This window comes from Scardinius erythrophthalmus (genome assembly GCF_964197995.2).
Source record: "Scardinius erythrophthalmus genome assembly, chromosome: 20".
Taxonomy (NCBI): domain Eukaryota; kingdom Metazoa; phylum Chordata; class Actinopteri; order Cypriniformes; family Leuciscidae; genus Scardinius; species Scardinius erythrophthalmus.
This window is the reverse complement of record NC_138240.1, coordinates 27,073,080-27,097,452: the sequence shown is the minus strand read 5'-3', so window position 1 is coordinate 27,097,452 and position 24,373 is coordinate 27,073,080. Positions and strand designations below refer to the sequence as shown.

The window sequence follows — 24,373 nt, the reverse complement described above, 5'->3', positions numbered from 1 at the left end:
AAAATCGAGTGTTCTTTGACTTCAAGAAATATTGTTTGGAGTTAAATTCTTGTGGTGAACTGGTGTGAGAATGATTCGACTTCTCCTTGTTTCCTCACAAAAGGCTCTTTTTTTGAAGAGAACAATTCGGCATTTGACAGAGAGAAATTGAACTCAAATGTGCACTGGTCACAATGACTTTAACAGAGACAATGTATTGCGCACCCCCTTGTTTTGACCTGTGGCCGTTTCCTTTAGAAGGAACATTTTTTAAATATTTGCAGCTCCCACTCAGCCATTGTCACTGGTGAATAAAATGATATAACCATTACTATTAACACTTTAGCTGTTTCAAATGTTAGAATCCTGTGTCGAATATCAAAGTAATTCTTAAACATTTTAACATAAGCCGTTCTGAGTGAGAAAACTCCTTTAATTCAGGGATGACATTGGCTTTGGACCCATGTTTCTTTAAGTCCAGTGATTGACAACTCAATTACGGTCATGTGGGGTCGTGAGCGTTTGCATCAGGATTGTCAGATTTGAGTGAATAGAGTGTATCAGAGCGTAAGCTGAGGTCATCAGGAGGGTCAGTCGGCCATAGATGTCCCGCTCTCTCTAAAGGAAATCTCACACATAGATTGCTCGGCCTGGGGGTTAAAGGTTAACTTAATGTCTTTAAGCTTTCTTCAGTCCCATGACATCACTTTAGGATAGTTTTGTATCTATTCTGGCACCTTGAGAGTTATAAAGTTGCATTATTTTTGCAAGATTAATCTGTTGCCTTTGACTTGACTTTGAGTTACTGTCATCTTCATTAATATAATCTTTTCTTGGATTTCTGAAAAAGATTTGTTTTGTTTATGCTAACAAAGATATTGGGTGTAGTTCAATTGATTGATTGATCTTTTTACGCGGTCATTTATTGCAACTCACAAAATCACCTTTTTCGAAATATTCCGATTTTCACATTGTATGTGTGCGTCCTGCATGAGCTTGCTTTCTTCTTTTGAGAGTGTTCTGATTTATGAATCCTGCATTTGCATGGCCTTTTGAATTGTCTGAAATCAGAATTGTCAGCTGGTCAATCCTTCAACCAGAAGTCCTTTTCATTAATTAATACTAAATCCCAGAACAGGTAAGCACTCAGTTTTTCTCTCTTTTTGTATATATGCAAGTATGCTTATTTGACATTTAGTTTTGTTTGCTTGTTTGTATTTTCGTTTTATTGATTGGTTTTGTTTGTTTTCGTCATTTGGTTTTGTTAATTTGTTTATTTATCATCTGGTTTTGTTTATATGGTTTTGGTTGCTTTTATTTATCACTTGGTTTTGTTACCTTGTTTTGTTTATTTTTCATTTGGTTTTGTTTATTTGTCATTTGCTTTAGTTTTTTGTTTGCTTATTTGTATTTTACTGTTTTTTATTTAGCATTTGGTTTGTTGTTTTTCTTTTTGTTTGTTTGTTTTTCATTTAATTTTGTTTATTTGTTTTCTTATTTGTCATTTGGGTTTTTGCTTGCTTGTTTGATTTTGTTTTGGATTTTGTTAATTTTGTATTTTTCCATTTTGTTTTATGTATAATTTTGTTTCTGTTTGTTTTATTTCTCATTTAATTTTGTTTATTTGTTTTCTTATTTGTCATTTGGGTTTTTGTTTGCTTGTTTGATTTTTTATTATTATTATTTTTTATCGTATTGTGCCTTAAAAAAATACCAAGTTATTTGTGATGCTACATAAATATACTAATATTATAATATAACAAGCATCATTTAAAGTTGGATTATTCACCAGCAAAGCATGGAGCAACTGCTAAATAAAATTCCCACTAGATAAAGTATAGGATATTCTAGTTAGCTCATGCCATTATATAATGGATCTATATGTAGTTTATGTGCTGTCTGTATTTTATTTTCAGGGGAGTATTTTAACGAACATAAAAAATGTAAACTGTGTGACTCAACCTGCTACAAGTGCACTGGACGTGAGAGTAAAGACTGCATCAGCTGCTTGTCCACTCGGTGAGGCGTGAACAAGTCACTTGTTTCTTAAAGCACGTCAGCATATCCAAATACAGCTGTAGTGAGACAGAATGTGCATTGTGTGGGGAAAAGATTTCACTTTTGTATTCTTTGGCAGGTTGTTTGATAATGGGCAATGTGTGCTCGGCTGTGATCCTGGGAAGCACGAGAGGGATGGACAGTGTCATCTTTGCCACCACACATGCCTGGAATGTTCAGACGAGGGGCCTGATAAATGTACTCGCTGTGGAAAAGGTAAACTGAGCCATGACCGCCTCGCTTGGCAGAGAAAAATACAGGCTCTTAACATTGTTTCTATTCTGTTTCTGTTTTCACACAGATAAGTTCGGAGTGGAGCGGTACCTCTTTGAAGGGGAGTGTCGTAAAAGCTGTCCAGGGGGTTATTTCCATTCTCCGAAGGGAACTTGTGATCCCTGCCCTCCAAATTGCACCGTGTGTACGTCCACAGGCCACTGTCTCCACTGCACCTCCTCCTACTACCCCAAAGACGGGATGTGTGCCAGACTGCTGTGTGGAGTGGGTCAGTTGCATCATAACTTTTCTAGAATGTTCCTAATGGCTTGCTTGACTTTTTCCTTTGTTTCTTTTTTTTGTGATTGTTAAGGTTCTTGTTGCTTCATTTTGGTGTGTGAGGGAGTTTATTATTAAAATATTATTAAAATTCTTCAGAAAATCTAATTATCGGATGAACTGTAGGCCCAGTGTAAAAAAAACAATGTTTTTGCTTTTTTGCCAGTATTTTTCATTACAAAGTTTCCAAAATTTCTTATTTTCATTTCCTTAATGCAAAAAAGATCTTTCTCCTCACTGTAATGTGAAAAATAATAATGTACAAAGTAAATTGCTACAATTGCTACACTACTGTTCATTTTTTTGAATACATATTTTAAAATGTAATTGGTAACACTATAATAACTTTGATTAATAATTCATTAACAAACATTATACAATGCTTAAAGGTACAATATGTAAGATTTTTGTAATAAAATATCCAAAAATCACTTGCACAGTGTGATATATTTCCTGCAGTTGTGTACTCACAATATCCCAAAAGTTCCCAAAAAAATGTTATTTGAGAAATTCCAATTTTAAATAATGGCTCGTCCCTGGTCGTTGTCGCCTGTCAGTGACGTAATATCCGCGTTATCCCTGGTTTCCGCTTGTACTGCCATAGTAACCATGGCGACAGACGTGGACAACTGCGTTACGTCAAGCGGCACATACACGCTGTTGTTGTTTCGTTCAAACATTATGGACCATGGCAAGCAGTTTTTGGGACAAAAGGAGAAATAAAACGAGGATCAATATCGACTTTGCGTTTTCGAGATGCCGAGAGCTTCACGTCCGCGACTAACTTCGACTTGACGAGACGCCGCTCTTGCATGTACTTTATTAGACAGGTGAGCAAATGTACATAAAACTAATCAATGTTATATAGCTCAACATGATGAAATGTTAGAGTATGATCAGTATGTTATTCTTATGTTGATCTAGCTTATTGCTAGTCTCATACAGCCAACAAACTAACACATAGAATAACATTATAACTTTCAACACACTCAAATGCAGTTTAGTGTGATAGTGTAACATTAGACCAAGTGAAACAGCACTACTTTACCTCACAAGTTTAACTCGTCAAATAAACTGACCTGTGTGAGTAGTAATTCAGCACATTTTTATTTAGTAATTCTTTTCAGCGTGTAGTTCGGTAGAATGAAATGTCCTTATTCCTTTATATCCGCGGGACTTGCGTGTGGCGCTGATATCTGTCTCTCGTTAGCAATCTATCCATAATCATTATTAGATCCATTAGCATGACGACAAGTTCCATAATTCCGCTTCAACCTACGCCTTTGTTATTGTAAGAGGTTAGCGACCCCTAGCGGTGAAAAAAATTACATATTGTAGCTTTAACGGAGTTAATATATATTCAAATAGCAAGAAATATGAGATAATGTTTACTAATGATGAACATAATGATTAACGGATCATTATTTAATGTAAATTAAAATGTTTGTAAATTTCATTAAACTTTCATTAATATGATCAAGAACTTCTTGTAAATCTACAAATGTCATTAAACTTCAGTTTATTTATTACCTAACTTTTTTACATTTACAAATGTAGAAATGCAAAAAGGTGTTTGGTAGTTATGAGTGATCCGGATGCTCAACTGAAAAATGAACAATATCACAATGACTGGTCCCACTTTATATTAGATGTCTTTAACTATGTACTTATGTAAAAAAAAAAATAATAATATTCCATTGTTAGGTATAATGCTCTTACTGTGTTGATGTTCTATTGCAAAACACTTATGCTGCTATTGAGGTGTGATACGGGTAAGATTAGGGACAGGTTTGGTGGTACGGGTAGGTTTAAGGATTGGTTAAGGGTTCAACAGTGTATAGGGGTAAATTTCATTTCCATAAGGGAACACTGTTCAAACTTTATATTACATTGTTTTGATAAATGAACAAGTATTTTCTCCTGTTGATTGTATGATTCAAGGAATATCCTGTTTAAGGATATAGTGTAGTGTTGAAGCAATAAAAGCGTGTTTTGCATCTAAATTATAATGCCAAGAACAATGTGTTATGTCTTTAGCAAGCATTTAGTTAAACTTAACTACATTTATACAAATTTTATTACAGTAGCAAAACGTCCATTGCCCATAAAGGTGCTAAATGACTAGTAGTAAACATTTATAAACATTTACAAATGATAAATAGATTGGGTACTGTAAAAAGCGTGAATTCAGGTCATTTGGGACACTTCTTCATCGAGATGACTGCACATAAAGGCACTAAATGATTAGTAAACGTTTAGAAACATTTACAGATAATGAATAGTTTCAACTTTAGATTGGGTACTGCAAAAACATGAACAAATAATTAATAAGTGATTTGGAAATAGTAGAAGTCTGCATACACACCAGCAAACGAAAATCAAATAAGGCAATACATGCATTTAAGGTTAATGACATTTGTTAGCATTTTATTACATTATATAAGGATCTGTTAATCATTGTGTAATGTTTAAAAAGTCGATTTAAACATTAACGCATATTATCTCATAGCTGTTTGAATATATTAACTAATGATCCGTTAAGCATTATATAAGGTTTGTTAATGATTTATGAATGACTCTTTTAATCATTGTAAACCATCTGTCAAAATCATTTGTAGATTTTCAAGAAGTGCATGATTGAAAAGTGTAATGACATTTGTTTTGTAAGCATTTCAATTTACATAAAATAATGATTAGTAAAGCATTATGTAATGTTTAAGTTCATTAGTAAACATTAACAAGCACGTGATCTCATATTTCTAGCTTTGTGAATATAATGATCTTTTAAGCATTATATAATGTTTGTTAATCATTTATTAATGAAAGTTATTATAAAGTGTTACCATGTAAGGTATTCATATGTAAGGTGTCGCATGATCCTTCTGAATCATTCTAATATGCTGATTTGGCACTTAATAAACATATATTATTATCAGTGTTGAAAGCAGTTGTGCTTCACAAGATCACAAAATCTTAATGGCTCTAAAAATGTACTTTTTTAATCTTTAGATTTTGCAGTACAATGTGACCAGGACATGTATTTGTTTGATTCTCTCCACTAGACAGAAGTTATTCTCTCTCATTTTGTGTGCTGTGCTGGATCACTTTAGCCTGCATATATCTGTAAATTATCTGTAAACGATCAATCATATCTGTAACTCGCTGGATGTTGTTTGGCTTCTCACGACACCCACTGCTGTTTATCTAATCTTCTTCACAAATTTGTTATCACGGGCAAAGATGTGCCGAGCATGAGGGAAGAGCTTGTCTGCAGAAGTCAGACTGAAATAGCAGCACAAATGAGAGAGCGGGGAAACAAAAATTCTTATCATTAGTGGCAGACATGTAAAAACGGGTCCTGCGTTATAGCCTCCAGGTCTACCACACACACACACACACACACACACACACAGTCTCGTCTGCTTTTTCCTGTCTTTTCAAACTCAAACACACTCTTTAACTCTTTTTGTATACATGATAATACAGACACATGATCTAGTTTGATGTACATCTGTAACATGCATTTATCTTTTTCCATGTTCTCAATACTACTTCTGAATATGAAAGTGCTGACTCTTGGTGTAATGCTTGTTCTTCTACAGGTGAAGAAGTCGATCCAGATCATGAAGACTGTGTGACCTGTGAAGAGGGCTGTCAGCATTGCCTCACTGGTCAGTATATCATTATTTGGATGGAAGTGTGAACAAGGTGCATCACATCTTCAGCAAAAAACAGGACCTCTTTAGTCAGCATTAAGTCTTGAAAACATCTGATTTATTATTCTGTTTAACATTCAGCAGGGAATAAAAACGTGAGACCACATTGAAAAGCTTTAGTATTTCACACATTATTATTTTTTGCACTATTATGCACTATTTGATCATTCTTATGTTATTAACCCTATAAAGTTTAATGTATCATATTTGATATGCAAAGTTCAAAGGCCTCTAAATCATCAACATGATCAAAACTGTTGTTATCTACTACATGCCTTCTGTCATCTGATTTATAGTTTTATTTAATAAATGGCATTTTAGTATTATTGTAAAAACATCTCCCTTTCAGGTTATATCACGTCTTTTTTTGGTACGAAATCTTTAATGATTTTTATAAACTAAACATAATACATTTTTATATTGTTAGTAATATTTAATTACACACATTTTTTTTGGAAAAGTCATGTTAAAATGTGTATATCAAATATAAAACATCAGGTTTATGAGAAACAAATCTCTCATGATCTCTCATTCGTCATTGTATTGCATTACATATATTTTGCCCCCACAATAAAAATCACAGAGCTTTGATCATAAATGTATTATTGGGAGATATAAAGTGACTACTACTGATATTTATATAGTAGTAGATATTTATAGATATTTAAGTAGTCTGTTATAGTGCTATAAAGATCTCATTAATTTATATTTCAAGCTGTCAGAATGCCTTCTTACTTTTTGGCCATATAAATATCAGCAACTGCACCAAATTGCATTTTCGGCCTCTGAATTTTTTATTTATTTATTTTTTTTTGCTTTTTCCTCCTCGAGTTTGAGCTACATATTCTCACTATATCACTCTATATGAGCCATAAAAGCCTGATGTGTCGAGTACGATACTCAATATATAAATAAATAAATATATATATATATATATATATATATATATGTATATACATTGAAAAAAATCATTCTAAATTAGAAAATAATACAAAATAGAAGCATTTTCACTAGGGGTCTCAGACTTTTGGACCCCTTTTGCTGTAGATGCGCCATGTCACTTACTAGATGCATGTGTAGTGCACAAATGATAGGGGTTGTGCCTGTCTCACAGCTTCCCGTATCTCTTTTCATCTGTTGAAGTTGTTAAACTTAGGAGTTTGTCTGGTCTGTGTCTCCACGTGCCTTCTGCATAGTCTACACTTCAAGGTCTAGGTCAGTCTGCTCACCAAGGTTGTGAGACATAGCAAGTCAGTGTGTCAGAAGATCAAGGTGGTAAAAACACAGATAAGCGTCTAACATCAGCTTTTCGGCTCATTTAAATTGGATGAAACGATAAGGTAGGAGAGATACTTAACATCTTTCTTTCCAAAAAAAAAAAGATGTGGTATACCGCCTGACACTATAAACCCAAAAACCTCACACTGGGAGTAGTTTAGTAAAATACCATTCATCATCGAGCCACGATCTGTCCCCCTCTGCTGGTCAATGTACTATTTCAAGAATAATGTTTTTTTTGGAACTGAGAAGCACTAAAAGACATGTTTGAACTAAAAGATGTTCATTTCTTTTTCTGCAGCAGCTCAGTTAGATAAACAATATTTTGGCGCACCTCCTAAACGGTTTTATTGCTCATCTTACACAGGGCTGAAATATTTCGAAACACTTTGATAAAAAGTCAAACCAAGGAAAGTAGTTGTTCTGTATAAATTATTAAGACAATGAATCACAGTATTACGTTCTTGCATCGTGAACTGAATTGCATTTCCAGTCAAAGCTCTTAAATCACCTTGTCATTTCAGTAATCGCTGTCTTTGAAATATATTCCCGTTTCCGTGAAGAGTGCATTAACAGTATGACTTTTCCCTCAGTGGATCCACAGCATTGCATGTCTTGTTTACCGGACTATTACCAGTAAGTTTGCCTCTTACTTTTTGACTTCTTGATCGTTTTGGTGTGTTAATATTTTAGAGAGTAAAACAATTGTGTATTTCTGCAGGTGGAGATCGAGCTGTCACAAAACCTGCCCTGAGAGGACGTTTGAGAACAAGGAAGGGGATTCGAGGAAGTGTTCTCGATGTGATGATCACTGTCTGACCTGTGATGCGTCTGAATGTTTCCTGTGTGAGGAAGGAATCTTCCTGTCAGGTCTGTATTGGTGTTCAGGTTTCATGTCTGGACTGTATGTGAGCGACACTGTATGTGAGTGTGAACTATCACACTTTTAAGTGATTGTTTACCCAGAGATGAAAATGTATTTTTATTTTCAATTTAATTTAGGTTAGGTTAGTTTTCACTCCGTTATTGTTAGTTTTAGTCTAGCCCCCCAAACCTCCAGTTTTCTAATTTAATTCATTTAGGGGTTTTTCCCCCCATTTTTTAAATAAATTATATATATATATATATATATATATATATATATATATATATATATATATATATATATATATATATATATATATATATATATACTTTAGAGTTAATGAGCAAACAGTTTTATAATATACCATCAAATAATTTTTTTTTTTTTTTAGAGCAATGAAAATGTATTTGTTTCAGTTTTTTCAGTTAGTTTGTCTTTGTTTTCTTCTCGTTTTCTTTTCCTTTCTCACTTTTTTGTTTTTTTTGTTTTGGCTGCCAAAGTTAATCAGCAAGCAGATATTGTTTAAAAATGTTTAACTGCATTAAATGTCATTGTTATTGCTGTCTAAGTGGCATTTTAATGTTTAATGCAAGGAGTTCATACAATTTTATAATACACTATCAAAACTCAAAAACTAGTTTTAGATTCATGAAAATGTAATTTAGTTTTGGTTCCCAGGTGTCAGTTTTTATTTTGTTTTCATTTAGTCTGTTTTAGTTTTCATTGAGTTTGTTTTAGTTTTCATAGTTTTCATAGTTTGCATCCATGCTTTAGATCAATAGTAAACCATTTAACCTTTACCTAAGCCTCTGGTGCTGGTTGCGTCACTATTTATTTTTCCTAATGAAATAAATATACTATATTTTAGTTCGTTAATGTTTTTTTTATTTAATTATTATTATTTTTTTTTTTAGGGGATGGTACTAAATTATATTTCTGGAATAGTTATGATCCATTTATTACCTGTTAATCACTTTTTTGAGCATGGGCCTGAAAATGAAATTTCCAACTTAAACTGTTGTAAATCTTGAATGCTTTTGAGCACAGACTTGAGTTTGGTCTCTTTTTAAAGAAGAGACTAAACATATTATTGTTGTAAGTGAAAAAAGTGATGAAGAAAAAAAAGTTATGTAAGTTTAATCTTAATACTATTTTTAAATTTTAAACAAGTTTTGTTCCAAATTTGAGGTTGATAGCTCAAAAAAAAGAGCTTTCAGTAAGACTTTGTTGGGCGCAGTACCAAACGTTTCCACTAGATGAAATTTGCTTCCCATTTGTTTCCAATGTGGTGATTTTTGACCGTGAAAAGTACGAGTGTGACTGTTTTTTTTAGGACAATTTAACCTTTTCGAATCATATCCATGATGGGTTGTGTGTGTGTGTGTTCACATTACAAGTTTCGTACCATTCTGATGAAGTAAAAAAATTCTAAAAGAACAAAACGGAAAAGGTTTCTGTCAAAAATGACCAAACAGCACTAGAGGGTTAAGCCTTCATCTGCCCAAATACTTGTGTGTTTACTGAAATTCTGTCTGCCTGCAGATGGCACGTGCGTAGCAACATGTAAGGAGGGTTTCTATGGTGACGAGAAACAGGAGTGCGAGCCGTGTCACCACATGTGTCGGACGTGCGGTGGTCCGGAATATGACGACTGTGATTCCTGTGAAGATGGCATGTTTCTGGAAAAGGGTCAATGCATCAACAAGAGCAAGATCAAATGTTCTGACGGAAGCTTCAGAAACAGTATGAAAGCAGTACATTCTAAAAATTAATTTAAAGTATTCATTATTTAAATAAAAGTAAACATATATTATATTATATTATATTATATTAATTTCATTATAAATCTTTTAAAATAAGCATGAGTCTTTATTATGTATTTTAATTTATTTTGTGTGTGTGTGTGTGTGTGTGTGTGTGTGTGTGTGTGTGTGTGTGTGTGTGTGTGTGTGTGTGTGTGTGTGTGTGTGTGTGTGTGTGTGTGTGTGTGTGTGTGTGTGTGTGTGTGTGTGTGTGTGTGTGTGTGTGTGTGTGTGTGTTGTGCAGGCCAGGGTGAGTGTGAGCAATGTGATTCCTCCTGTAGGACGTGTTCAGGGCACGGCAAAGAGCAATGTGATTCCTGTGAGAAAGGTGAGCAAAACAATAATGTGCTATAAAATCTTCTTCTCCTGGTGCTCTTTGGATAAGAGATAATTTATTTCATGAAAAAAAAAACCATTTAAAGCCAAGGCATTCAGGTTTAAGAATGCACTGAGAGTTCATTGATGATATGATAAATGTGTGTTATGTGACATGATCACCTGATTTCTAAACATCACCATATATTTAAATAGAACAAAATACAGTTTGACCAAAATAGACAACAATTCAAGAAACAATCAAGTCAATTAGAAAAAAATCGAATTCTCCATTTAAAGTGATAGTTCACCTAAAAATGAAAATTTTGTCATCATTTACTCACCCTCATGTCCCGTAAGAAAAGCTCATAAAGAGATTGTAAAACTAATCTATATGAATTGAGCGGTTTAGTAAAAAATTTCTGAAGAGACTCGATCGCTATATATGATGGACAGGTTTAATTTAGGCTTTTATTTACATATAAACATTCATCAACTCACACATTAATTGTGGTTGGTCAAGCATGTTTGCTTGACGTGCGAGAACCAATGAGGTTCATTCTCGTGTTACGCAGCACGTTTGAGCTTCCACAAGAACCAATGAGGTTTATTCTCATGTTACGCAGCACGTTTGAGCTTCAGCAAGAACCAATGAGGTTCATTCTCGTGTTACGCAGCACGTTTGAGCTTCAGCAAGAACCAATGAGGTTCATTCTCGTGTTACGCAGCACGTTTGAGCTTTAGCAAGATCCAATGAGGTTTGTTCTCACGCGTCAAGCAGGTTCGGTTTAGCTTCTGTTTATGTTCGCTGATCAATGTTTAAATGTGAATAAAAGCCTAAATGTATTCTGTTCATCAAATAAAGTGATCGAGTCTCTTCATAAAATTTTGACTTAACCGCTCAATTCATATGGATTAGTTTTACGATCTCTTTATGAATCTTGGTAGCTGAAGATGAATTAGTGTTACGGATTTGGAACGACATGAGGGTGAATAAATTATGACAGTTTTTAATTTATTTGGGTGAACCAACCCTTTAAACTTAAATAGCTCCTCCAGTGTACATATTTATCAGTATGGATGTGCAGAAAAACATTATGGATACCAGTAATCTAAATGTCATCTACATGGGCGTTTGTCTGTCTCTACAGGCATGTTTCTTACCAACAGCCAGATGTGCGTGTCCGTTTGTCCACTTGAGACTCATGGGAACCAGACGAGTGGGCGCTGTGAAGATTGTTCAGCAGGCTGTTTGACGTGTCAGGACGCCCATAAGTGTTTGAAATGCAAAGGTGTTCCTCCGCTCTATCTGCAGGATGGAAAATGTGTCCCTGAATGTAAAAGGTTAAAAACGTTCCTTCGAAACTCATAAAATGCTACATATTCACACACACAGTCTCATGCACAAACACTTTGCACTTTTCTGTCGTGAATAGTATGCAAGTACATTGCGATAAATCCTAAAGAAGTATTTTTTATATTATTTTTAGTCTTTCAACCATTTTTTTAGTTGTAGAGAAAACAGTTTTATTTTATTCAGTTGTAGAATTTTTTTTAAAGTTTTATTTATTTTCATTTCATTTAAACTTTAAACCTTGTTAATTGTAAAAAAAATAAAACAATTATTTAATGACATTTATTGTTACTCCCATTCCCTTTAAAAACCAGTTGCGCTTGCGCCATGGCGGATTGCTACTTACATGATGAAATTTGCAAGTGGAAAGAGGAAACGGATCTGCTCATGCACAAGGTTAAAGCGCGCAAGCAGACCATCTACGAGACAAGACGGATTCCACCATATCTTTATGTACACAATAATAATCTTTTACATTGTAATCCTTTTAATTTAATATTTAGCTAGTTTGTGTGCTGCTGCGCATCCCTGTGTGTGTAATAAGCAATGTGTACGCACGTTGTGCACCCACCTATAGGCGAATAGCCTATTACTAATGTGCCCTTTAAATAATAAAAAAAAAAAATCTGCTCCATTAACTTTAGACCAACTTTCAGTTGGTCAATGGTGCAGTCTATTTCAGTTGCCTCAAAATAGCAACGCGCCAACAATGCGCCTGAACACACCTCATTTTCAGACCAGCACGCCCATGGGCGCACAAATGGGTGCACATGCATTTTCTATTTAAACAACGTGGTACAGGAAGTGAAAATGATAATTGCGTCAGGCTAAAACTAGCAAAAAACACTTATGTCGCGCCTACCACTGCATTGCACCGGGTGTATGAAAGGGCCATTAAAGTAGTGCATTTAGCTAATAGTACATGACAAATGGTTTTGCGAATCAAGACTCAATTTTATTGTCTAGTACTATTATACCTGTGCAGCATCTTACTTCATATTCAAAAGTATGTACAGTACCATACGTTCCCATTACCGGCGAGGTGTATGTTGAAGTATGTGAACTGGAACACAGCCACACATTAACATACTTTTTCAATCACTGGTCATATAATATCTGTGGCTTCCTCGCAGAGGTTACCCAGAGGCTGATGAATGTCACAGCTGTGCTGCGGGATGTGCTTCATGTCACGGGGAAGCCAGTTATTGCCTGAGCTGTGAGGAAGACTACCTGCGTCTCAAACACACCTGTGTGCATCACTGCCCTTCCAGGCACTTTGTAAAGGATGGAGTATGTGAGCTCTGCCCGAACAGTTGTGCCGAGTGTGACCAAACGGGCAAATGCAGTGGTGAGGTTCTCAACGTTATTTATCAAAGATTGATTTATTTGATTTTATAATAATAACCACTGAACTGTAGTGTTTACTGTTGTCCAAGGCAAGTCATTTCATACACAGCTACACTACTAGTCAACAGTTTGGAATAATTACGATTTTTAAAAGAAGTTTCTTTAAATTTTAATATTTCATAATGTTACTGTTTTACTATATTACTGATAAAAAAAAAAAATGCAGCCGTGGTGAGCATAAGAGACTATATATTCTAGACGTTCCTTTTTCTTCTCTTTTTCAAACAATGAAGTGTGGCACTACCTCTCTCAAACTTAGTTCTTTATCTTTCTCTTGCTTTCAGGGTGTGAAGAGTACTTCTTCCTGCATGAGGATCAGTGTATTGTTGACTGTCCTAAGGGGTACTTTACAGATGTAGAGCAGAAGAAGTGCAAGTCTTGTCACAGTGATTGTGCAACATGTGACGGACCTGATGATGATGACTGCACCTCCTGCGAGGCTGGGTTTTTGATGACTTATGTACGTTACAACGGAAAGTGCCTGTTCCGCTGCCCATCAGAAACATACCTGGAAGGAGAAGAGTGTCGAGGTATAATACTTATTCTCCTTTATTTATGGGTTTATTGCCCCAAATTGATAAGATAGTGTTGGACAGGAAGGAGATGCACGTGCCATGCTGTGAAACCAGTTTTGAAATGGTCTTAAAAGGTATAAGGTCTAAAGAAAATGTAATTGTTGTTATATTTTTACTCGTTCTTTATCAACTTGTGATCAGCTTATCTTGTGTGTGTGTAAGAAGAGAGCATTGAAAATTTTATGTAATTATGTGATGCAATAGTGTATGTAATTTAATAATATAGAAAATGCATAACAAAAATCTAAAATAAATATAAAAAATTATACAAAATTTCATTATATAACAAAATCTCTGGTCCTTAAAATAGCAAAAAAATTATATCTGTATTTTGAGTGTGAGAGTGAGCGAGGGCGGGCGATTGTGAGCGAGGGCGTAAGTGAGGGCGTGATTGAGTGAGTGATTGTGGGCATGAGTGATTGTGGGCGTGAGTGAGTAAGGGCGTGTGCGTGAGTGAGTGATTGTGGGCGTGAGTGAGTGAGTGAGTGAGTGAGTGAGTGAGTGAGTGAGTGAGTGAGTGAGTGAGTGAGTGAGTGAGTGAGTGAGTGAGTGAGTGAGTGAGTGAGTGAGTGAGTGAGTGAGTGAGTGAGTGAGTGAGTGAGTGAGTGAGTGAGTGAGTGAGAGAGAGATTGTGAGTGAGAGAGAGATTGTGAGTGAGAGAGAGATTGTGAGTGAGTGAGTGAGTGAGAGATTGTGAGTGAGTGAGTGAGAGATTGTGAGTGAGTGAGTGAGAGATTGTGAGTGAGTGAGTGAGAGATTGTGAGTGAGAGAGATTGTGAGTGAGGGTGAGTGATTGTGGGCGTGGGTGAGTGAGTGAGTGATTGTGGGCGTGGGTGAGTGAGTGAGTGATTGTGGGCGTGGGTGAGTGAGTGAGTGATTGTGAGCGAGGGTGAGTGAGTAAGGGCGGGAGTGAGTGAGTGATTGTGGGCGTGAGTGAGTGAGGGTGTGAGGGAGTGAGTGAGTGATTGTGGGCGTGAGTGAGTGAGGGTGTGAGGGAGTGAGTGAGTGATTGTGGGCGTGAGTGAGTGAGGGTGTGAGGGAGTGAGTGAGTGATTGTGGGCGTGAGTGAGTGAGGGTGTGAGGGAGTGAGTGAGTGATTGTGGGCGTGAGTGAGTGAGGGTGTGAGGGAGTGAGTGAGTGATTGTGGGCGTGAGTGAGTAAATGATTGTGGACGTGGGTGAGTGAGTGATTGTGGACGAGGGTGAGTGAGTGAGTGATTGTGGGCGTGGGTGAGTGAGTGATTGTGGGCGAGGGTGAGAGAGTGAGTGATTGTGTGAGTGAGTGAGTGGTTGTGGGCGTGAGTGAGTGAGTGAGTGAGTGAGGGCGTGCGTGAGTGATTGTGGGCGTGGGTGAGTGAGTGAGTGAGTGATTGTGAGCGAGGGTGAGTGAGTGAGGGCATGAGTGAGTAATTGTGGGCGTGAGGGAGTGAGTAAGTGAGGGCGTGAGTGAGTGAGAGTGATTGTGGGCGTGGGTGAGTGAGTGATTGTGGGTGAGTGAGCGAGTGATTGTGTGTGGGCGACAGTGAGCGAGTGATTGTGGGTGTGAGTGAGTGACCGAGTGAGTGAGTGTGGGCAAGAGTGAGTGAGCGAGCGAGCGAGTGCGTGAAGGAAAGAAATGTCACCTGGACATGTTTTGGTAACATTCAATCTATCATGCTATCATGATAGCCACACCATAACTGTTTGCTGATATCAAATATGTCTGTTTTTTAGAATGTGACAAGTCCTGCCTGACGTGCTCAGGTCCTCACCCGTCCTCGTGCCTCACCTGCAGAGCGAACATGAGGTTAGATGTTAACGGGCACTGTGAGTTCTTCAGCGACTGCTCTCTGAGCACATTCATGGGTGAGGACAGGCAGTGCCAGTCATGCCACAAGAGCTGTCTCCGCTGTTCGGGCGCGAGCAAAGAGCAGTGCCTCAGCTGCAGCCCCAATACCTTCCTGCTCAGTAAGAACTCACTTAAACACCAGACTTCATTTTCCAGTGTGGGAACACAGACAATGAAATTAAACTTCTCTAAAATAATGAATCTGAGTAACGAAAACTAAACTGAAATGTGAAATGAGTTTTAATAAAAGCCTTAAGATAAATAAGCTTCACAAATGCTGTCAATTACAAGTTCAAAATACAAGATGTCTGAAGAGCTGCACTGAGTAATATTGATAGAAATGCAAAGTTTACCATTATACATGTTCAATGAAATATGTTGTACACATTATTTTTGTCATTTTACAGATCAAACGTGTGTGTCCACGTGTCCCAGTGGTTACTATGTAGATGAGGTCAAGCAAGAGTGCGTTCAGTGCCACGTGAACTGTGCGTCATGCCGTGGACATCACAGTAATGACTGTGTAACCTGTAAACCAGGCCTGCTTCTGCTCGGACACAGCTGCTTCACCTCCTGTCCTCCAAAGTATGATGTCAATATTAATTGATTTTTATTTATTAAGAGAAAATCAAGCTAGGTTTTATTTAAAGTGCCACCACTATGCTATTTTAAAGGTTCCTTATTTTGTTTTGAAAATAGATTTACATGCATCCAAGTAAAAAAACACACACTTTCTTTTAATATACATTGTGCATCACTTCATTTCTTAAAGAGTCTGAAAACGGTTTGTTTGAAGATTCAGTCTCTCTAAACCCTTCCTTTCTGAGAGCCTGCTCTGCTCTGATTGGTCAGACGGTCGAGTCTGTTGTGATTGGTCTGCTGCTTACAGCGTGTGTCGGAAATGAAACGCCTATTACCATATTTGAATTTCAGCTCCGAAGGCTTCCACAGCGCTTGATGCACAGTGATACAAGCAGTAACTAGCTGGTTTTTCAATATCAATTCCAGCGCGAGTCCTCATTGTTTTGAAATGCATGCAAAGTGGATTCCCAACGCTGAAAAACTTCTTCTGGACATTTCAACAACACGAACCAAACTTTTCCAGGCCTCAGCTACAACTAGAGTGTTTGAGGGCGGGTCAAAGTAGACGTTGTTCACGGGCAGCCAATGAAGAGCATGGGCTGGCATTATGCAAATTTGTTACATTGTTATATAGGTATGTTACAGGAATCGAGACTGAAATTGCTGATGACTCATTTCATGCAAAAGCAACAATTGGGGTGTTCCAGGATCTGCCGTCATTACAGTCCTGCACTCATGTCATTGTGCGCTTGAGTAACGCAGTCTCTGTTGTGGGAGGACGATCTCTCTAATTAGTATGCTGTATGTCACTTCGGATGAAAAGCTCCAGCTAAATGACAAGTTACTGACATTCCTTCAAATTCCTTCCTTCCTAAATGAGCCATTAGGAGTTGAAGTACTAGGCATTTATAATGTTACAAAAGATTTATATTTCAAGTAAATGCTGTTATTTTGAGCTTTCTATTCATCAAATAATCATGAAAATATATATTACTGTTTCCACGATGTTAAGCAGCAACTGTTTTTAACAATGATAATATCCATGTGTATGTATGCATGTATGTGTGTATATAATATAATATAATATAATATAATATAATATAATATAATATAATTATTCAACCCCCATTGCAAATTAGTTTATTGGCAAAATTTACAGACTTTCAGTTGTTTGCCATGAACAAATCATACAAAAGTAATTAAAACAGCTCAACACAACATATTTTTCAAGTGCTTTCCCCAAATTCAACTGAAAATGCAACTTTTAATGACTTCTGCTGTCTCAAAATGATTCAGCCCCTTCATGGCAATCTTCTTCAGTACTTTATTACCCTTTTGCTGTTATGACCTGCTGCAAATGAGATGTATAACCAGACATCAGCTTCTGGCAGCGTTTCTGAGGAATCTTAGCCCATTCCTCATGAGCAATGGCCTGCAGTTCAGTAATATTCTTGGGTTTGCATGCTGCAACCACCTTCAAATCCCACCAGAGATTTTCTATGGGGTTCAAGTCAGGTGACTGTGAAGGCCACTATGGAATCTTCCTGGACTTCTTCTCCAACCAAGCTGGAATTTGAGGTATGCTTGGGATCATTGTCCTGTTGGAAAGGTCCAATGACGCCCAAGCTTCAGCTTCATTGACGTCATGACGTTTTCTCCTAGGATTTCCTGATATACAAAATGAATCCATCTTGCCTTCCACACACACTACATGTTTCCAGTTCCAGAGGATGCAAAGCAGCCCCAGAGCCTCACAGAGCACCACCATGCTTAACTTTAGACATTATTCTTTTCTGCAAGAGCCGACTTTTCTTGTGCTTTTGGGTCAGTAGTGGTGTACGTCTTGGAGTTCTGGCATGGAAACCGCATGAGTTTAGTACGCACCTTACTGTGCAAGCTGAAACATCAGTGCATGTTGCCACCAAGTCTCGCTGCAGGTCTTTCACAGTCACTCAAGAGTATTTCTGAACCTGCCTTCTCAGAAATCTGGTTGCAGCCGTTGATAGCTTCCTTTTTCTGCCCCGTCCAGGTAGTGTAACCACTGTTCCTTTAACTTTGAACTTGCAAACTATGCTTCAAATGGTGTCTCTGTGAACATTTAGTGCCTTCACTATCTTTTTGTATCATGTTCCTTGTTTTTGAAGGGCGAAAATATATATTCTCTTAACTTTTTGGACCATTATTTTGAGCCATATTTCTAACATGCTGTCAAACGTGACTCAACAAACCTACCCAATTCAGGAATTATTGCTCAAGCACACCTGGTGCAACTAATGAAGCTCTTGATTATTTAAATCATGTGTGCTTGAGACAACACCTGTTTTGCAGATTTGTGCTGTTGTAAATGATTTTATTCAGGGGGTTGAATCATTTTGAGACTGCAGAAGTTATTAAAAGGGGTTGAACAATTTAATTACAACTGTGTATATGTGTATTTGTACACTTACAGGCGGCAACATTTTTAAATGTAAATAAGAAAATGACAATAGCATTAGCATAAATAAATAAATAAATAAATGGTTACTTCACCCACAATAGACCTTATTCACAGCAGTGCCATCTTTATTCAGGGATAGTCATACATCTCTGCAATGGGTTGTACTGCTATTTAGTGTGTTTTTGGATTGATCTGCTGATGAAACACTGCAAAAAAGTTGATAAAAAATAAAAATTTCATTCAGAAATTCAATTTTCAACTACTAAAACAATATAATAGAGAGTAGATTGTTGAAAGGCCATAAATGGACAATGTGGATCCTCTGAGCGGTTTTCCATGTGTCATAAGACTCACATTAACAGACAGTGCTGTTATCACTATCACTGCTCACTAGAGCATGTAATCCTGTTCTTGCTGAAACAAATATTTTACTATTTCAGTTTGCATCCATTTTGTGCAGCAAGATGTCCCATAACTGCCAGAGAGGTTTTTCTACTCCACCTTCTGGAGGATTTTAATATATGCTTTTTTATTTGCAAGATGGTGACATTATCCTATTCTAATGTGCGTTGGTGGGAAAAGAGAGAAACTGCAAAGTGATACTTGAAACACGAAGGTAGCAAAAGTAGATATTTTGCATAGGCAAAGGTGAAATATATAGTTTAGGATTCATTATACTGAAACTTTTGCCACATTGATCAGAATCAGTTATTCCAAAATGCTGTGTAATAATAATGCTAACCGAATTGCTTTTGATGCAACTAAAAATGTACACATTTTGTGATTTATTAATTCCCAAAATAAAAAAGCATTATTCTTTAACCCATATATGTGTTTCCCCTGCAGTTTCTTTGTAAATGCCAGCAGAGCATGTCAAGCGTGTGATCACACATGTGAGGAATGCCTAGGAAGCAGCGGTTTCTGTCTCAGTTGTAGAGAAGGATACTTTTTGTTGAGAAAGTCTGGACAGTGTCTTCATACTTGCCCCTCGAATTATTTCGTTCACTCTTCGGACAGAGAGTGCAAAAGATGCCACTCCACCTGTAAAACATGCAAGGGTAAGACTCATCACATGACTACAACCCTCTACTGACACATGTACCATTGTTTGTCGCAGTGTTGTTCTTATATTCATCAGTTTCAGTAAAGTGAGTACATATCAAACGATCTGAAACAGACAAAGCAATAATAACACATGGTAAAAACATTGTTACTCACACCCGGCGCAATGCAGCGACAGGCAAGTGTTTTTTGCTAGTTTCAGCCCGACGCAGTTATCATTTTCAGTTATCATATCATTTGTGCGCCCATGGGCGTGCTGGTCTGAAAACGAGGTGTGTTCAGGCGCATTGTTGGCGCATTACTATTTTGAGGCAACTGAATAGACTGCACCTTTTGACCAACTGAAACCTGGTATAAAGTCAATGGCGCAATATTATTTTTTTTTTTGTTATTTAATGAGTGCGTTATTTAAAGGGAGCTTAGTTTCAATAAAAGCTGTTTTGGACTAAAGAGGAAGTTTTGGGTTCTAAAACTTGCAGGATATTTTTATAGGTCAATGCCATATGCCAAAAGATCCACAGATTGATTTCTCAATTCATGACGCCTGTTTCAATAGTATAACCACAAAGATGTTAACAGTATGATGTTAATTTATTTACACTTGTTTTATTTACAGCAACTTGTTTACTAGCATTTTCTGTGTAAATTTTAATTAATTGTACAACTTCATTGTCATGGCAAGATAATGGCTAGCTTTACATTCTGCTTTCTACATTTAAAGCCTCCATAAAGCCTCCAAAATTTGGCCCTATTCAAATCCATTGCAAGTCCCTAACCATAACCTTGATTTTTGCTTCTTTACAAAAAAACAAGGGACAAAATAATTGTTTGTATCAGAGTGAAGATATGATTTGAATACCTCAACGTGATTAAACTAGTCTGTGGTGTCATGTGTGATCAGCAGGCTCTGGGGCGATCTTCTGTACATCATGTTATGACGGTTATAAAATGTTTGGAGGAATCTGCTCATCTACATGTCTAACCGGAGATTATCCCATTCCTGTGGTAAATGTTTTTTAAAATACATATTTAACAAATCAGTCATGTACTAATCTGATTATACTGTGTGTACACTTGGCACCAACACCTTTCGAAATGTAATTTTCTCTTTGTTTGTTTATCTTTCATTCACTTCCAGAATTCTTAGTCATTAAAAAGTACACTTAATAGTTAATAGTTGAGTGTGTGGACACACCTCATTCTCATTAATGGATTTGGCCAGATACTTTATTTTAGACTGATTTTCTTTCTAACATTCTTTGTGTTTTGCATAGAATAACACATGTGGAACATGTGACCCATCCTGCACTGAATGTAAAGGCCCGGGACCCTACAACTGCACCTGGTGCCCTGTTCTTCAGCGCCTCTCAGAGGATGGGAGGTGTCTTCCCTGCTGTGGAGAGGAAACATTCATGGATTCCTCAAGAATCCACTCGGAATGCTGCCAGTGCCACGAACTGAATGGTACAAGCTCTAAATGAATTTATTATTAATTATATGCTTCATAGTGATTTAGTTTTTACTGACATTTATAATGTTAAAAAAAAATTATTATATAGATAAACAATTATTTTTGTTATATTATATATTATTTTAATTATAGTTTAAGTTTTAGTTATTTTATGTGCTTTTGTCTTTTGTTTTTTAATATTTCTATTTAGCTTTAATTTTTATGTCAGTTTTAGTTCTTAGTTTTAGCACTTCAACTTTAGCTTATTTCATTTAGATGACAAGGCAACATTCTAATTGATATTTTATTTCTATTAACATTTGAATAGTTTTAGTTTACAATATCAACACTGATATTTAAACTGCTTTACAGAAAAGATAATGATTTTATATTTATATTAATATTTACTGAGTAACTCATGAAATTGACGACAATAATACAAGCTCACACTTCTGCTCATAAACCCAGACACAATCAACTCATGAACTTCTATTGTAAGTGCATTTTTGTTCAAGTTTAAAAACTGACGTGCAAATTGAAATGTAATTTCTGTGGTAATGACAACATACCATCAGTGTTGGGTAAGTTTCTAAAAAAGTAATTAATAATTACTACTTCGACAGTATAGATTACTGTACTAATTACTCTTTCTAAAAAGTAGTGCATTACTAACTACTTTCTAAATCCCATATCAACCTTGACCACTTGAACAGTACAAGATGACAGTACAAGAAGAATGAAACTGATTCTATTTATGCAAGTTTATAACTGATAATATAAACTTGCATAAATTATTCTTGAACTGACTAAAGTATTCAAAGGGAGGAGGAGGTTACATTAAAAACATACATTTTAACATTAGACATAAAATCTTGATGTTAAATCCACTATTGATTTATTAAGAATTGTTTTAGTCTACACCGTATTTACATCAGAAGTAACTGTAAATAAATTACAGAAACATTAAGAGTAATCCCTTACTTTACTTTTCATGGGAAAAGTAATTAATTACAGTAATTTGTTACTTATTAATACATTACACCCAACACTGCATGCCATTGATGAGCCATCAATATCAATCTGTACGATTCACGTAATATTCTTTAGCTACTGTATCGTTTGATAGCACTACTGTAACTCAAAGTGGCATCACTAAATTATGCTTGAACAATTGAATACTCCTGCAGTCCTAAATGTGACCTTTAACTTTTCTCATTCTCAGATGAATGCATTGTCGCGCTGAACTACAACCTTTTCACCAACGATCCAGCGACTTTGGGTCATCCCGGCCTTGTTGTTTTCACTTTCATATTTGTGTTGGTGAGCTTGTGGCTTGCCATTTTTCTCTTCCTGCATTTTCGGACGAGGTTCACCATAAAGCCCGTCGTCAAATCAAATGGCTATGCCAAAATCCCAGACGGCCCGTTCACCTCTAAAACCCTCAAGGACAGCATACAGGCGGAGTATTGCGATCGAAACGAAGGCCAGGAGGATGAAGAGGAGGAGGACGAGGATATCGTTTACATGGGGAGGGACGGGATAGTGTATCGTAAGTTTAAATACAGCATGTTGGAGGGGGAAGAGGAGGAGGAGGAGGAGGTGGAGCTGGAATATGACGATGAGATGTATATTATCACATAAAACATCAAAAGTGTGCTTACTTTCTTTGAAATGTGCATAACAATACTTTATTTATTAAGATTTTGACATGCAGAAACCCACTAAGTTTCATCAATCAACCATTACAGAAATTGTTTACACAAATATCACAATTTTGTCATTTATTCACCATGATGTTGTTCTAAAACACACTTGTGCCCATTTCTTCTGTTCTGTGGAACACAAAGGAAGATATTTGGTAGAATGTACAAGCTCTTCCTAGCTAACTCATCTACTCTTATGGAAGAGAGCCGCTTGGATGGTGCAAATGCAAATATAAGTCATATTAAATATCATGTGGTGGTGTCATCAGTATATGCTCAAGTCATGCCTGTTGCTTTATGATTGTAATTAAGACCTTATTGTGAATGATTTATAGTGTAATGATTATTCAGCCTGTTGTCTACATGATGAATTGGGCAATGTGGCTCATTGTTGTGGTTTATGTCAGTTAAGTTTGATTACTTGATTAAATTAACAGTGCTGATGATAACATCAGTGCAGTTATATGCAGAACTGATCTTCAGACTGCTGTTGCAAATCAGAAAGTCTTTATATTTCACATTCATTTTATGAATTTAGCACAGTAAACCATAAAGTAACCTTTCAAACCCTTGAAATTTGTGTACATAACCATTCAAAAGTTGGGTTCAGTATAGGATTAGACGTACTTCGTACTTTTGAACCCTAGTGTACTTGTGACCAAGGATTAACAGTCTTTTGATTGCATGGGAAACCCTTACTGAAATGTCAGCTGATATTATAGGCAATGAACAAAATTAAATCAGAGCCAGTTCACTTAGCCTTGAGGATATCTAAAGCTGTTTTCAGAACATTATCTTTACAGCAACCTCACCCTGAAGATGAACAAATATTTAGCTACAGTACGGAAAATGATACCAGAAATCAAACTGAGTCTAATCACAGGCTTGTTTGCGAAAGTTATTATATTACTTATTAACGTACTTACGTAACCAGATGAGGAAGACTGACAAGATCATTTAAAAATAGATCTGTTACCATTACCACAGAACTAGAAATTATTCATTTCTGGTTCACATTTCCCATCTCTATCATTCATGTGATCATGAAAGAGTTACATAACAGACAACAGTAAAACAACAAATAAGGCATTTTTGTTTAATGCTTACAAGTAGGTATTAACAGAGAAGGAATGCTTGGTTGTGCACTGTATGATAGTATGTTACATATCTAAGGCACTGCCCTGACCAACAAAAAAAAAAACATGCACACAGTACCGAACATTTAAAGCAGCAGTAGTTTAACATATAAAGGTCCTGTCTACATGAGTGTCTAAACATATTTGTTAAGATTACAGCATTAACATTCTGTGCCTATATTAAGATGTGGTCACATGTGGCGAAATCTAGTCATTTCAATAGGAATCCACGTGATCTGAATTTCGCGCGAGGAAGGAAAATTTCCTCAGATTTC

At 36.3% G+C, this 24,373-nt stretch overlaps 1 protein-coding gene across 2 annotated transcripts; it reads left to right on the top strand.

Moving 5' to 3' along the window:
* The first annotated feature begins 1,718 nt into the window (after window positions 1-1,718).
* On the top strand, window positions 1,719-24,143 carry LOC308680929 (proprotein convertase subtilisin/kexin type 5-like). 2 transcript variants are annotated; one of them, XM_081349389.1, is made up of 17 exons: window positions 1,719-1,998; window positions 2,117-2,253; window positions 2,339-2,539; window positions 6,192-6,260; window positions 8,177-8,219; window positions 8,305-8,453; window positions 9,991-10,191; window positions 10,495-10,578; window positions 11,717-11,909; window positions 13,053-13,267; window positions 13,611-13,856; window positions 15,614-15,847; window positions 16,136-16,313; window positions 19,594-19,805; window positions 20,714-20,814; window positions 21,084-21,273; window positions 22,482-24,143. In XM_081349389.1, the coding sequence occupies exons 1-17, from the start codon at window positions 1,838-1,840 to the stop codon at window positions 22,898-22,900; spliced, it is 3,033 nt and encodes a 1,010-aa protein (XP_081205515.1). In that variant the 5' UTR covers window positions 1,719-1,837; the 3' UTR covers window positions 22,901-24,143. The 2 variants fall into 2 exon arrangements, with proteins under 2 accessions (XP_081205515.1, XP_081205514.1); XM_081349388.1 differs by having other exon boundaries at window positions 20,711-20,814.
* The last annotated feature ends 230 nt before the right edge of the window (window positions 24,144-24,373 follow it).

Bases quoted from the DNA above. Each gene is read 5' to 3' on its own strand.
- LOC308680929 (XM_081349388.1), top strand. From the start codon at position 1,838: ATGCCATTATATAATGGATCTATATGTAGTTTATGTGCTGTCTGTATT. The intron at 2,254-2,338 runs GTAAACTGAGCC...GTTTTCACACAG, and splicing joins ATGTACTCGCTGTGGAAAAG to ATAAGTTCGGAGTGGAGCGG. The intron at 13,857-15,613 runs GTATAATACTTA...TCTGTTTTTTAG, and splicing joins GGAAGGAGAAGAGTGTCGAG to AATGTGACAAGTCCTGCCTG.